General features: G+C 39.0%; 1 protein-coding gene across 1 annotated transcript in view; it reads right to left on the bottom strand.

Annotated features, from left to right (window-relative positions):
- Positions 1–12,154, bottom strand: part of TMC1 (transmembrane channel like 1) — a 134,425-nt gene that overhangs the window by 35,099 nt on the left and 87,172 nt on the right. Inside the window, exons 9-13 of the mRNA XM_082657512.1 lie at positions 8,693–8,835; positions 4,122–4,266; positions 3,309–3,503; positions 915–1,094; positions 628–789 (exon numbers count right to left, since the gene is read on the bottom strand). Of these exons, the coding sequence (XP_082513638.1) occupies positions 628–789; positions 915–1,094; positions 3,309–3,503; positions 4,122–4,266; positions 8,693–8,835 (825 nt within the window). The remainder of the gene's footprint in view (positions 1–627; positions 790–914; positions 1,095–3,308; positions 3,504–4,121; positions 4,267–8,692; positions 8,836–12,154) is intronic.

Raw genomic sequence — 12,154 nt, forward strand, 5'->3', positions numbered from 1 at the left:
TGAGTATTAGTGTATGCTCCCCAAAGAATCTTTTCTTTTTTTTATGGAAAAAAGGTAACACTGGGGCTTCCCTGGTGGTGCAGTGGTTGAGAGTCTGCCTGCCGATGGAGGGGACAAGGGTTCGTGCCCCAGCCTGGGAGGATCCCACATGCGGCAGAGTGGCTGGGCCTGTGAGCCATGGCCGCTGAGCCTGCGTGTCCGGAGCCTGTGCTCCACAATGGGAGAGGCCACAACAGTGAGAGCCCCGCATACCACAAAAAAAAAAAAAAAAAAAAGGTAACACTAACTAGAGTTCCACTTAAATATTTACTTGGGTTGTATCTAAATCTGGGTGTTTTATTATAACACAGATAGATAGTAAACATTTCCTCAGACCATTTTAAAATATCCTTCCTTCACATGCAACTGTAAAAGGGGTGAAAAGGTACTACTTACCTGAATGGATGCATGTGAGGACTATAAGAGATAATATATATGAAATTCACAGCCAGCATATGGTGAACAGTCAATAAGTCTCAGCTATTTTCATTAATAAGCAATAAAAAACAGGCCACGCTTATGGAAGAAATAGTGACCCTGCTCTTTTTTAATCCATTAACTGTTATGCACTTCTGTTTGTGACATTACCTGCCCCACCATTGTTTCCCAGCAGGGTCCTCGAGGTACATCTGCAGGGTGCACAAAAAAGGGTGGCCCAGTGGTATTTCCAGTGAGTGATGCATTGTAGGCCTTGATCATGTTGGCTTCCCATAGGGTAATATTGGCCTTTACTAGCTTCTCCTCTTCAATCTAGAAAGCAGAGGAATGGAAACAAAAATGAAGACAACAGAGATTTCAAAGGCATTTCTGGCAATCTTGAGATTGGGAATCTAACAACATGCTGATGGCAAGGACAATCCAGACACAAGATTTACCTTGTTGTTAATCTCATCCATCAAGGCAAGAATAAATACATACAAGTTGCCTAAAAGAAGAGCAAAAATGCGTCCCAGGAGCCATTTCAGAGCGATGAGGGGATGGTAGTCTTCCAATTCAGCAAATAAGTCAAACAATGTTGGACAGAACATCCCCAGGAGGGACATGACCATGTTCATCTACAAGAAGACACAAGGGGTGAACCAAGTTAACGGTGTTTAAAAATTATTGCTTTCCTCCAAATTTGCAAGATTCCAGCTAGATTCCTTTGATATTTTATAAGACTAAAATTATTTCATGCATTTTAAAAATTTGATCTTATTAAAACAACAGAGACAATATTCAACTCATATATTCAAGATGTACATGTGTGTGAGCTTGTGGACGTGCCAGTAATAATAGTGTTTCCTAGTATAATGAGGAATGCGATTTACATTACTTTCTATGCAGAGAACATTTACTGTTATACATGGTAACTGATTCTGCACTTCACAACAAGATTTCCAAAGGAAATGGAAAATGATCTGCTTGAGGAATGAGGTCCAAATTGGAAATACTAATGTGGCAATCATCAGCACATGGGCTAGTTTAATCAGTTAAAATGGATGAATTCCTTGAGATGGGCCCAGGACTAAATACTGAGTATGCGGGAATGCAAACTATAAGGGGCAAAAAAAAAAAAAAAAAAGGTTCCAGGTGACTCTGGCAATGTCTTTACCTGAATACCTGGCTCAAACTGTCACTGTTTAACATTTCCCATTTCCCCCGGTAGACTCCATGTTTTGAATGATTAGAACTACCAAACTATATTGAGAAAATAATTGTCAATATGTTTTTCCCTTTTGACTAAAAACATTGTATAAGTATGACCAGCAGGAGCTAAAAGTCAGCATGACATAATATAAAATCAGCATGATACAATTTCAGCCTAAAGTAAAAACTTGGCAGAGCTATGCAATCTTATATAAGGTAAATTTAAATTCTGTTTCATCAAATTTGTAAAGTTTTTCATGAATCCCCATTATTACCTTTGTTGGCCCCTAGGAATCAGGGGTCCCCTAAGATGGATATTAAATATGTACTTACAAAGAGTGACCCTTTTGATGATAATCAATTATCCCTCCTTTTCTGTGGTTTATTAATACAAAAATATGACCAGTACGAACCATGGACCAAAGTGGCATGATAATTTTGCCTATAAATGCTATCATAACTGCAAGGATAATTTTGAAAGCAAACTTAGTAATGCTTTGAGGTTCCCCTTTGTTTTAAATAAGTAAAATAACTCCACCTAATGACTCTCTGTTTTACAGGCTTCCAAGAAATATCTATGCCATCATAGGCTCTTAAATATATGGTCTCCCATCTTCAGTGTTACTGCTTCTGAAATATCTAGAAAGTTTTTGTTTGGAGCCTTTTGTTGTAAGTACGTTCTACCATTTCCTGTGCAAGATTCTTCTAGGAAATTCTATGCTTATGAAGACTTTCATAATCTGTTTGGTCTACAAGACTCTGCAGAAGTTTCAGTGTGGGAAATCTACACTTCCCACCGCCTAAATCTCCACACCCTGAAAAGGCCCAAGTTCAAAATGATGCCACATTGTATTCTAGAACATTTTATGAAAGGGAACAGACCCAAGAAACAACACATGACCAGTGATTTCCTGATTCTAAATATCTACCTCTGACCTCTTTTCTTGGACCTGCTAAATGGGCAGATACCCTGAAGACAAATCGCAGTCATAATATTTAATTCCTTTCAGAGAGCTGCCCTTCCTCATTTGAATAGCATTTGGAGGGGGAGATAATAGGGTAAGGAGAGGAGGTGAAGCAGTCAGGCTGCTAGTGAAAAACAGAGAGAGGCCCAGTCCTGCCCAAAGTGGGGGAGGCAATCTGAATGTTTCCAGTGAAATAAACGTAAGAACCCAGGGCTTTATCATTGCTGCTTCAAAGAATTCAGGGGACAATTGGATCTTTCAAAGATAGATGCAGGACCTGCAGAGAAAGCAACATAGCGTCATGGAGAGTGCTGAGCTTGAAATCAAGATTCCTAAATTTTAACTCTCATTGTTCTCCATGGTTCTGAGACCATGAACACATCACCTAATCTGAGATTCATTATCTCTGTCTATAAAATGTACTGGTTGGAATATGTGCTCTAATCTCTCTTCCAACTCTACCTTTCCCTAATGTCACAAAGTGAAAAACAGACAGTAGACAGATTTGGAAGTAAGGCTGGAATAGGGACACGTGTGCCGAGGTTGGTTCACTCTCAGGTCAGGATGACAGAGATAGGTAAAGAGCGGCCATATTTCATATCCCAACATTGAAGCACAACCCACAAAATCTCAAATATCAGATTCTAAGCACATAAAAAGCATGCAGAGACGAACTTCATTTTTTTCCCACCACCCAAGGGTGTCAGGATCTTGCTGCGCAAATTCCTGGGATCGCTTCACAGCCCAAAAGATGAGGTATCCACTCCCGCCAAGTGTTAGAAACACGAAGAAGTTAGCAAGAAACCTCAGGAATCTGATCAAGTGGACGTTTTCTTCTGCTTGGGCTGCTCTTTCTTCTATTATAGCTTCCTGTACCCAGGCAAAACAGAAAGAAAAAAGAAATATCTGAGCTACGAAAAGTATCATGAACTCAGGAATTATTTCTGCAAACGTCAGAAAGTGAGGAATGAAAATGTAAACTGAATCTGGGATTCCACAAACCAGGTGAATATTGCCAGCAAGTGAGAAAAAGTAAGACAGAGAAGGAAGAATTCTTACAAACAAACTCTGGTTGAGTTAATATTTACTAAGATAGTCTTCATTCTAAAGTCTCTTCTAGTACAGTTTTTTAAAACAACTACAAAATAATACTTTAGAGTCATTTAAAATATTGGGCTAATGTATTCCTGTAAATAATTAGCGAGCATTGTTCTATTATTTAAAATATCTGATTCTGATTACTAATGGTTGGCTGTTTCAAGCCAATGGCATTGTTTTATTACCAAATTTAGAGAGAAGTAATGCTGTCATGGGTCATCAATCATTTTCCAGTCATAATCAGAACCCTGCCCAGATCCTGGTAGGAAGAAATGATGAGTTAATCTTTCTTTTAATTGTCAAGATACTTTGCTACCTAGACCATTTGGAATGGCTCCAATTTTACTCTTAGAAATACCAAGAAAAGGCTCTTGAAGTTGGTGTTTTTACCTTAAAGTTCATTGTGATAGAATTGAATTTGTTGTCTGCTGTTTCAGGATTGCCAATCAGGTAGTCCCAGCTGGTGAACACCTTCCAGCTGAAGTTGAAGCTGTTGTCGTCACCACCTCCGTCATCACCAATATTTTTGGTCATCCTATACAAACAGGAAGTTTAATCCAGCAGCCAGAATACAAGCAGAAAGGGAGAGGTTAGGGAATAGCAAAACATCATAATTATAAGGGAATTGGAGAAGCAAGATCTAAAAGACATATACTTTCAAACAAGTTTGTTCTAATAACCAGAAAATAAAAGTTTATTAAAAAAATATTTTTTTGTTTTAATTTTTTAAGCTGTTCATTTTCCAGGCCTTCAAGATTAAAAGACTACTAACCATTGATGATTTTAACAATTAAACAGGTTATATAAAATTACGTATTTTTTATTTGTTTTCCTAAACTGTTTTCCTAGGGTCATATACGAGGCTCTGAAACTTCTGTGGGATAAGGATCTCTTTAGAAATCCGGTGAAAACCACCAGTCCCCTCATCAGGAAAAACATATGTATAGACTCTTAAACTGTTGTACACAATTTTAGCTGGTTTCCAGACCCTGTGAAGCCTAGGGATGGATTAACCCAGGTCAGATCAGGAAACTCCTTCACAGATTCCAATCCCCCTTAGAATCTCCTTCCAAAGAGTGATTACACTGAATGCATGGAATTTTTCCATATTTGACAACTCTTGACCAAAAATCAAGATTTTTATACAACTTAATAGCAAGTGGTTACATATATTCTAATCAGTGATGTTTTAATTTTTTTTTGCTTGGACAGTTTAAAGTACATTTACTTACTTCAGTGGCTAAGGATCTATATTCCACTTACTCCACTTCCTCTTTTTCCCTACCACTATAAAGTGCAAAATTACAATATTATATGATATATATTATAAAATGGTCCCATAAGGTTTTAGTTTTTTAAATATTGCAGTGATATGGAACTGAAAAAAGAAAGGAGCACAATGACATAAAGCTGACAATGTAGTTTGGCAGGTACCTCTAAGGTCATCTAAATTCCCCCACTGTTTAGTCCTATTCCTTACAGACGTTTATATATTTCAGATGGGCTAATGTGTTTGAACAATAACCAGAAATAATTATTCCTTACATCAATCTACCACTTTACCCTTTGCAAATGGTATTGATGTGTATTATCATATTTGTCCTTCTCAAAAACTTAACAAGAGGTCACAGTAGTTAACATTATTCTCTTTTTACAGTTGGGGAAGCTGAAGGATAAAATTATCAAGTGATTTGCTGGCCATTATACAGAAGTAAACCACAGGGCTGCGTCAAGGGCTTAGGTTTTCTGACTTCATTCTGGTACCCAAGCTAGGACACCATGAAATATGTTGAACCATACCAAGTGCCTTTTTGTAGGTCAAAAAGGGTTGAAATCAAACATTTCCAATGGATTAACCTAGGGAGAAAACGATTTTTTTGCTTAAGATGCCATCACCCCTTTTTGCACTGTCACTGAGCCAAGGGCAGGGCCTCAAGTAAAACTGACCACTTGACAGATAAGTCTTGAATGGAGCTTTATCACAGGCAAGATTCTGTAGCTGTAGACAGCCTTCCAGAGAAGGGAGCTCTAGCTGGACAAGCAAACAGGGAACATCTAGCATGTGGGAATTGACAAGAAAGGGAGTGAAATACTAAAAGGGAGTGACAAGAAAGGGAGGAAGGATATTGAAGACAACCTCTGCTAACAACATGTTTTTACTAAGAGATGGCCCTGATAGCTATAAAATATTTCATGTACAGCTCCATTCCTTGTCTGTAGAGAAAAAAAGTGTACATACTTAAACAAAAATTCCTCCTTTTTCAAGGGGGTTATATTTTTGAACAACTATATCTTTGAGAAGCTACCTCAACATACAATTTGCAAGGAATGATGGAAGTCTTGCTTTGCCAGGGACTGAGTAGGTTTCCAGGGCACAAGACTCAATGCCAAAGCCAGGAGAGTCCTGGGTCAACAAAGTTAGTCACCCTATCTTAAAATCTAAAAGTGCTTTCTTGGATATCTAATTTTCCTTCCAATTTCCCTATTAATTAATCAAATATAGATATTTGCTTCCCTTTTATGGATGAGGATGCTGAAGACAAAGAATATGGGCAAGAGGGCAAAGTCCACCAGTTGCCTAGTTGATGTCAGTATTCAGTTTTAGTTTCCCTTGATTTGAGTCATGTATCCCATAAAGCCACTCATGTTTATTCCAAGAATGTATTTGTTTGGGGCCAGTGGTGGGGGAAAGAGATGATATAGGATTCTGAACAATCATTTATATCTCATCAGTTGTTCTACCAAGGCTTGCCCCCAGGGTTAGGAGTGGGGTAGGAGTCATAAATTGCTTTGGAATTGTCTTGCCATATAGGCCAGTGAACTTAAACTACTTGCCAATCTGGTAATGAACAACCAAAGGTCCCCTGCCAGATGGAGGGACCAAAATCAGGCTGGTTTGGGTGGCATAACATGGATGACTTTGAGGGGGAAAATGTAGAATTTGTGCCCTACAGCTATCCTAAATGGCATCTTTGAGCTAATAGGAAAAGCTGCCATTTCCTGCAGAGCTGCTCTAGCTAATAAGTTTGCCACTAGCAATATGTGGTTACTGAGCACTTGAAATGCAACTAGTGTGAAACATACATAAAATTTCAAAGACTTTGTACCAAAAAAGACAGAGAATATCTCAATAATAATTTTAGATTGATTATATGTTGAAGGAATACTTTCGATATATTGAGTTAAATAAAATATATTATTAAAATATATTCCACCTATGTATTTGTTTAATATAGTTACTAGAATATTTTAAATTATATGTACCTTGTCTTATAGTTCTTTGCATAATGCTGTTCTAGATGCTTTACACTCATCTGCCAGAAAATTATTATAATAAATGTGCAAATCTATTAATGTATAACTACATAACCAAATGTGACTACCCTACTGCTGGGGCTATCATATGACCTCAATTCCTACCATGTTGGCTTTGTTTGGTTTTTCAATAAGCCTATGAATTATAATCCTAATAAAACAGTTAACATTTGTCAATCACCGTATGCCAACTATGTTCTAAGTGTTTGTATGTACTGACTCATTTTGTCCTCATAGTCATCCTAACATCAAGGTGTTATTACACCTCTATTAGAAATGGGAAAATAGAGCAGTTGAACAATTTGTCAAAGTTCTTTTAGAATGGGCTAGAGCTGGTATTTGATTCCATGAAGAACGGCTCAAGAGCCCACTAGGGTATGTAGCCTCTGCACAGTCACTAAAAGAAGCTGAGGACTTGGACATCCATAGACATGCTTTCTTCAGTGACTATGGAGACTAAAGGACCAATATGGAAATGATACTCACAAGGCCTCTGTAATGTAACTGTACCCTTGACTTTAGTCCTGCCAAATCAAAATGGCCAAAAGACTAGAAATATCTTAGAGTTTTTGGAACGTGGTAGTACTTGATCAGGTAGACAGATACTTTACATACTTAGGGTCTCTGGTTACACTTGGACAACTAGATAAAGAATTTGGATATGGGATCTCCATTAAGGCCTTTTTCAAGTCCTGAAAGGGCTTAAAAACTAAGCATAATAGTTTTCTCCGGAGGAACCAATAAGTTTGGCAGGGACAGGACACAAAGCATGCCAAAGACTGTTCCAGAAAGCTCCTGCTCAAGAGGACTTGGACCCTCAGGTAGAGGTCCTTCCCTGCAATGAAGCAAAAGGCCAATTTACCTTGTGCATAGTTAAATAAAAGGGTGAAGACTTTAATTGAGATGTTTCAACACCTGCTAAACTTGTTCAGAAAATTAGCTAAAGGATGGATTATTCATATTATTTATAGCCCTAAATGACTGTGCTAGATTTCTGCAGTGTCTTCAAGTGAGGTTTTAAAAATATATTTCAGACAGGGAGAAAAAATGAGCTGCAGTTTCATCAGTTCCCCAATGAAATTCTTTTCCATGCTCTAATAAATCCTCTTCAAAAATAAAACATGACTATATAGTTGATCATGACGGTCTCGTTGAGGGCCGTTTGTTTTTGCTGTCTTACACAGCTGAAATTTTTTGGATGAGTGATTATTCTGGGTTTGTTTGTTTGTTTGTTTTAATGAACAGAGAACAACAGATTCTGTCTATTGAGCTGATTCTGCAACTCACAAACCTCTCTGTATGCAAAAAGAGGGGTCAGCAGCTGCTTCCCTGTCTTGTTTGAAACATTGATTCACACCTTAAAGTACAAAAAAGCACAATTTTAAAATATGCTTAACCACAGGATAGGCATGCAACCATCACTGTGACCCAGTGAGATGATCAAAGTCCTGCACTTGTGTTCAACCCTTTTGTTTGGGAGATGTAATAGTCTAACATTAGTGTAGGTATTAAAACCATATTTTATCTCTTAAATACTCTGCATTCTCTAGACATGAAACGGAAAAAAACAATCCAATTCTCAAGTTAATTTTTCCATTTGATTCCAGAAATCAATGCTTGCTTCCCAAGAGACCAATGAAACTTACTCTTTAAGGACAACCAGAAAGCTGTATCCAATGCACATGATCCCCACCAGAAAATAGGATAGCGGCAGTCTGAAATTCATCCATCCAATTGTTCGTTTATTGTCGTAATAGCCATAAAAGAGGACGGAATATTGAGCCAATCCCTAAAATCCAACAACAAAGTCACTTAACAGATGCTGTGAAAGGCAACTCAAAGAAAAAAGATCGACTTCTAAGAGGAATAACAAAATGACATTAATTTTCAAACTTGGGAGATGGCTCTGACGTGAGCCCTATTGTTTTGCTTCATGGAGTGACTGTTTCAGCTTCCACATTGATTGACAGTCTCTTGGTTTACTTGAAATTCAGGGACTTCTAAATAGGTCAAATTTTTGACCAACTATAGGCTTGCTCAGCTGTGGAGCCATTACCGTGAAATGCCCACTGATTGAAACATCAAAACACACTTCATGGTGTCATTAAATTTACAATTTTAAGAGCCTGCTTAATATTGGGGGGAGGATCTGAAATGTGCTTCCTCAAAGTGTCATGGCAGGTTTCCACTTCCAGTCACCTGAGCCACAGTTACATTGGTTCTTCATAAGCCACAGAGGCCACATCTCAGCTCACACTTAGCAAAAACAAGGAGCAGGTGAGATGACATTGGAACCAATATGCACAACCTTCCATTCATCAAGACTATTATCCCCTAACAAGCATGTTTATTCATGAAATTACATGCTGTTTCCCAAAAATTATCTGCCAGGGTTGGAATCACCATCTTCCAAGGCCACCTGAGTAACTGCTCTCTATACACAGAACATGGCATATTTTGATGTTGCTTCCCTTATAATAGTCTTCATCTTCCTCTCCTTCTCTCATTCACTGTGTCCTTCACTCTTAGCTTGGCAGCACTGTTTCTGTATTACTATATATCCACTTCCCCAGCTTCTCTCTGATTTCATCTCTCTGACAATAACTTAAAACGACTATGCTTTGTGAAGTGAGAAGATAATTGCAGTAATAATATCAATCAATAATTTTTTTTGAGCCGGTAGCATGTGCTGAACACCTTACTTCTTCTTACAGAATCCTCACAAGAACTCTCTTGAAGCGGCTGCCGTTAGGGGCAATCGTTTTCCTCTACACTTGTTACTTGCCATGTAGAGAAAAACTGTAACTGTAAAACTCCCAGCCCCTCTCCACTGCCTCATACTAACCCCAGGGAGGAGAGACTCATCTGACAGTAGAGCATGGGTGAGGAATGGGGATGATGTGGGGCACCACTCTTCCTCCTCCTTTGAGATCCCATGCTGTGCTCTGCCCCTGTGAGGGGCATCCTGTCCTAGTCTAGGACTGCTGGGTAGGAAGGTCTGCCTCTGAAGCCCACTTGCCCATAAAAAGATGCCATATTCTTTAATATCAGTGTTAACAATAATAAAGATGTCATGCTGACCTCCATCTGTCTAACCCTTTGTCTTATTTCTGGTTAGCTCACAACCTGGGTCGACAAGGTAGGGGGTGTTATTTACCATCACTTCCCCACCTGAAAAAGACTCAATAGCTCTACACTTATTTTACAGATGAAGAAACTGAGCTTTAAAGAAGTTAAGTAACTTGTCCATGTTCACATAGCTAGTACGTGACAGAGTCTGAACCTGAACAGGGTCTGTCTAATTCAAATCCATATGCTTAACCACTGTGCTATACTGCTTCTCCTATGCTTTCTTTGCCTACCAGGACTTGCATCATACTAATGCCATATCTACCCAGCAAAACAAAGAAACAAGAAGTCCCTGGACCCCTGGATTGGTTCAGAGTGGGTGCCAGGACCTCCTGGAAAGGATCTAGACACCCCTTTTGAAAAGATTTCAAAGGGCCTCATCTTCACATACATAAACATTACAACCTGACTTCTTTTTCTAATTCATAATGACAGTATTGGGATTAAAAGCCACCTCCAAAATAACATGAAAGGAGAAAGTAGATATGTAACAAACATCTGGTGGGCTTGTTAGGTTAGCACAGTAGCTTCTGGGGCAGCTAACTCACCTGGTGTATGTGTCATTCAGACTATGTTCAATGGCTGCACTCAATAAATATTAGATCACAACCAATGCGGGTAAGAGCCCTTTTTTGGAATCCTGATTACTTCGCAAAGGTTTCTTCAGTTGGTCTATTTCTACATATGCAGTGAAGCATGTAAACAAAAGAGGAGGTACTGTTGAAGTGCACAATTTTTAAAAGCCTTATCCAATCCATCTCAGTAGCATATTGAGGGGTGGTTTTAAACACAATGAAAGGCTTAAAAGAGGTCTCCCCCTCCCCTTCCACCCTGTGGCCCATAACACGCCACACATCTTTCCCTTTCCCTTAAAACTCCAATAGCAGACATCTGGAAGTGACTAAAATAGCAACAACTCCTAGCCTAGCCAAGGTTCCATTCGGTTTCCATGTCAGCGCACATGGCTTTCCCTGTGGGAGCACTCTCCCATCCCAAAATCTGTGACAGAGAAACCACAGTCAGAGCCAAGTTTCAAATGAGCACAGAAAATTCCTGTCCAACTCTAGGTTCCATGCTTGCACACTGTCTACCAAGACTCTAATTTCTGTTTGAATGCTGCAGCTGGTCTAGTCCACAGAAATCGACACACATCTATGAGAATGCTTTGATGTTGCAGTCGCTAGGAATCAACTCATGTATTTATTTATCTAACTAACTTTTATCGAGAACTTATTTGCCAAATACTATACACAGATGGAGTGGGAGACTGGATTACAGAGGCCCCTAGAAAAAGTTCTGCATGCAAATGTCCCCTTTATAAGTATGTGTCACCTGAAATGATATTAGAGTTCCACCCCTTTGGTGTTTCTCACTACAAATAGATACTCACTGTGAAAGACAACATTCTATCCCCATGATGGTAAATGAGTTTCATCATCCTTAGTAAGCCTTTTTAGTTTGTAGTAACTGTCAGACCATTATTTTGAAAAAAAATCGTGAAGTCAGAACTAGTAGGAAAGGAAGCTATAACTTGTGAACTGTGACTGCTGAGGGTATGTGAAAGGGAAGTAGTACCACACTAGTAGGAGTATATTTCTACTTTTCTCTGAACTGTTATCAGTCATTTATACCTTAGTGTTAAAGAAAGCTTCAAGTGTGGATGAAAGATAGGGAATGACATCATTTAAATTCTGATACGCTCGGGACCTGGGAGAGAAGCAAGGAGTGAAATGGCTAACAACACCCAAAACAAACCTCGACCAACTTTATAAGAATAGCAGCCAGCCTGGCACTTATGTGGTACATGCTGAGATCCAGCCCCCGGCCACCCTCCTTCTCTCCAACCAGACTTGCCAAGTTCCATCTAATGCTTTGCTCGCCTCCGAGTTTCTCTTCCTTTTGCTCCAACCCAGATCTAGAGTTATAAAACTGATGTTATACGGTTCTAAGCTAGGAAGCATGCAGATTACAATGAAGCT

Source organism: Grampus griseus (assembly GCF_964374135.1).
Source record: "Grampus griseus genome assembly, chromosome: 6".
In the NCBI taxonomy this organism is placed as follows: Eukaryota; Metazoa; Chordata; class Mammalia; order Artiodactyla; family Delphinidae; genus Grampus; species Grampus griseus.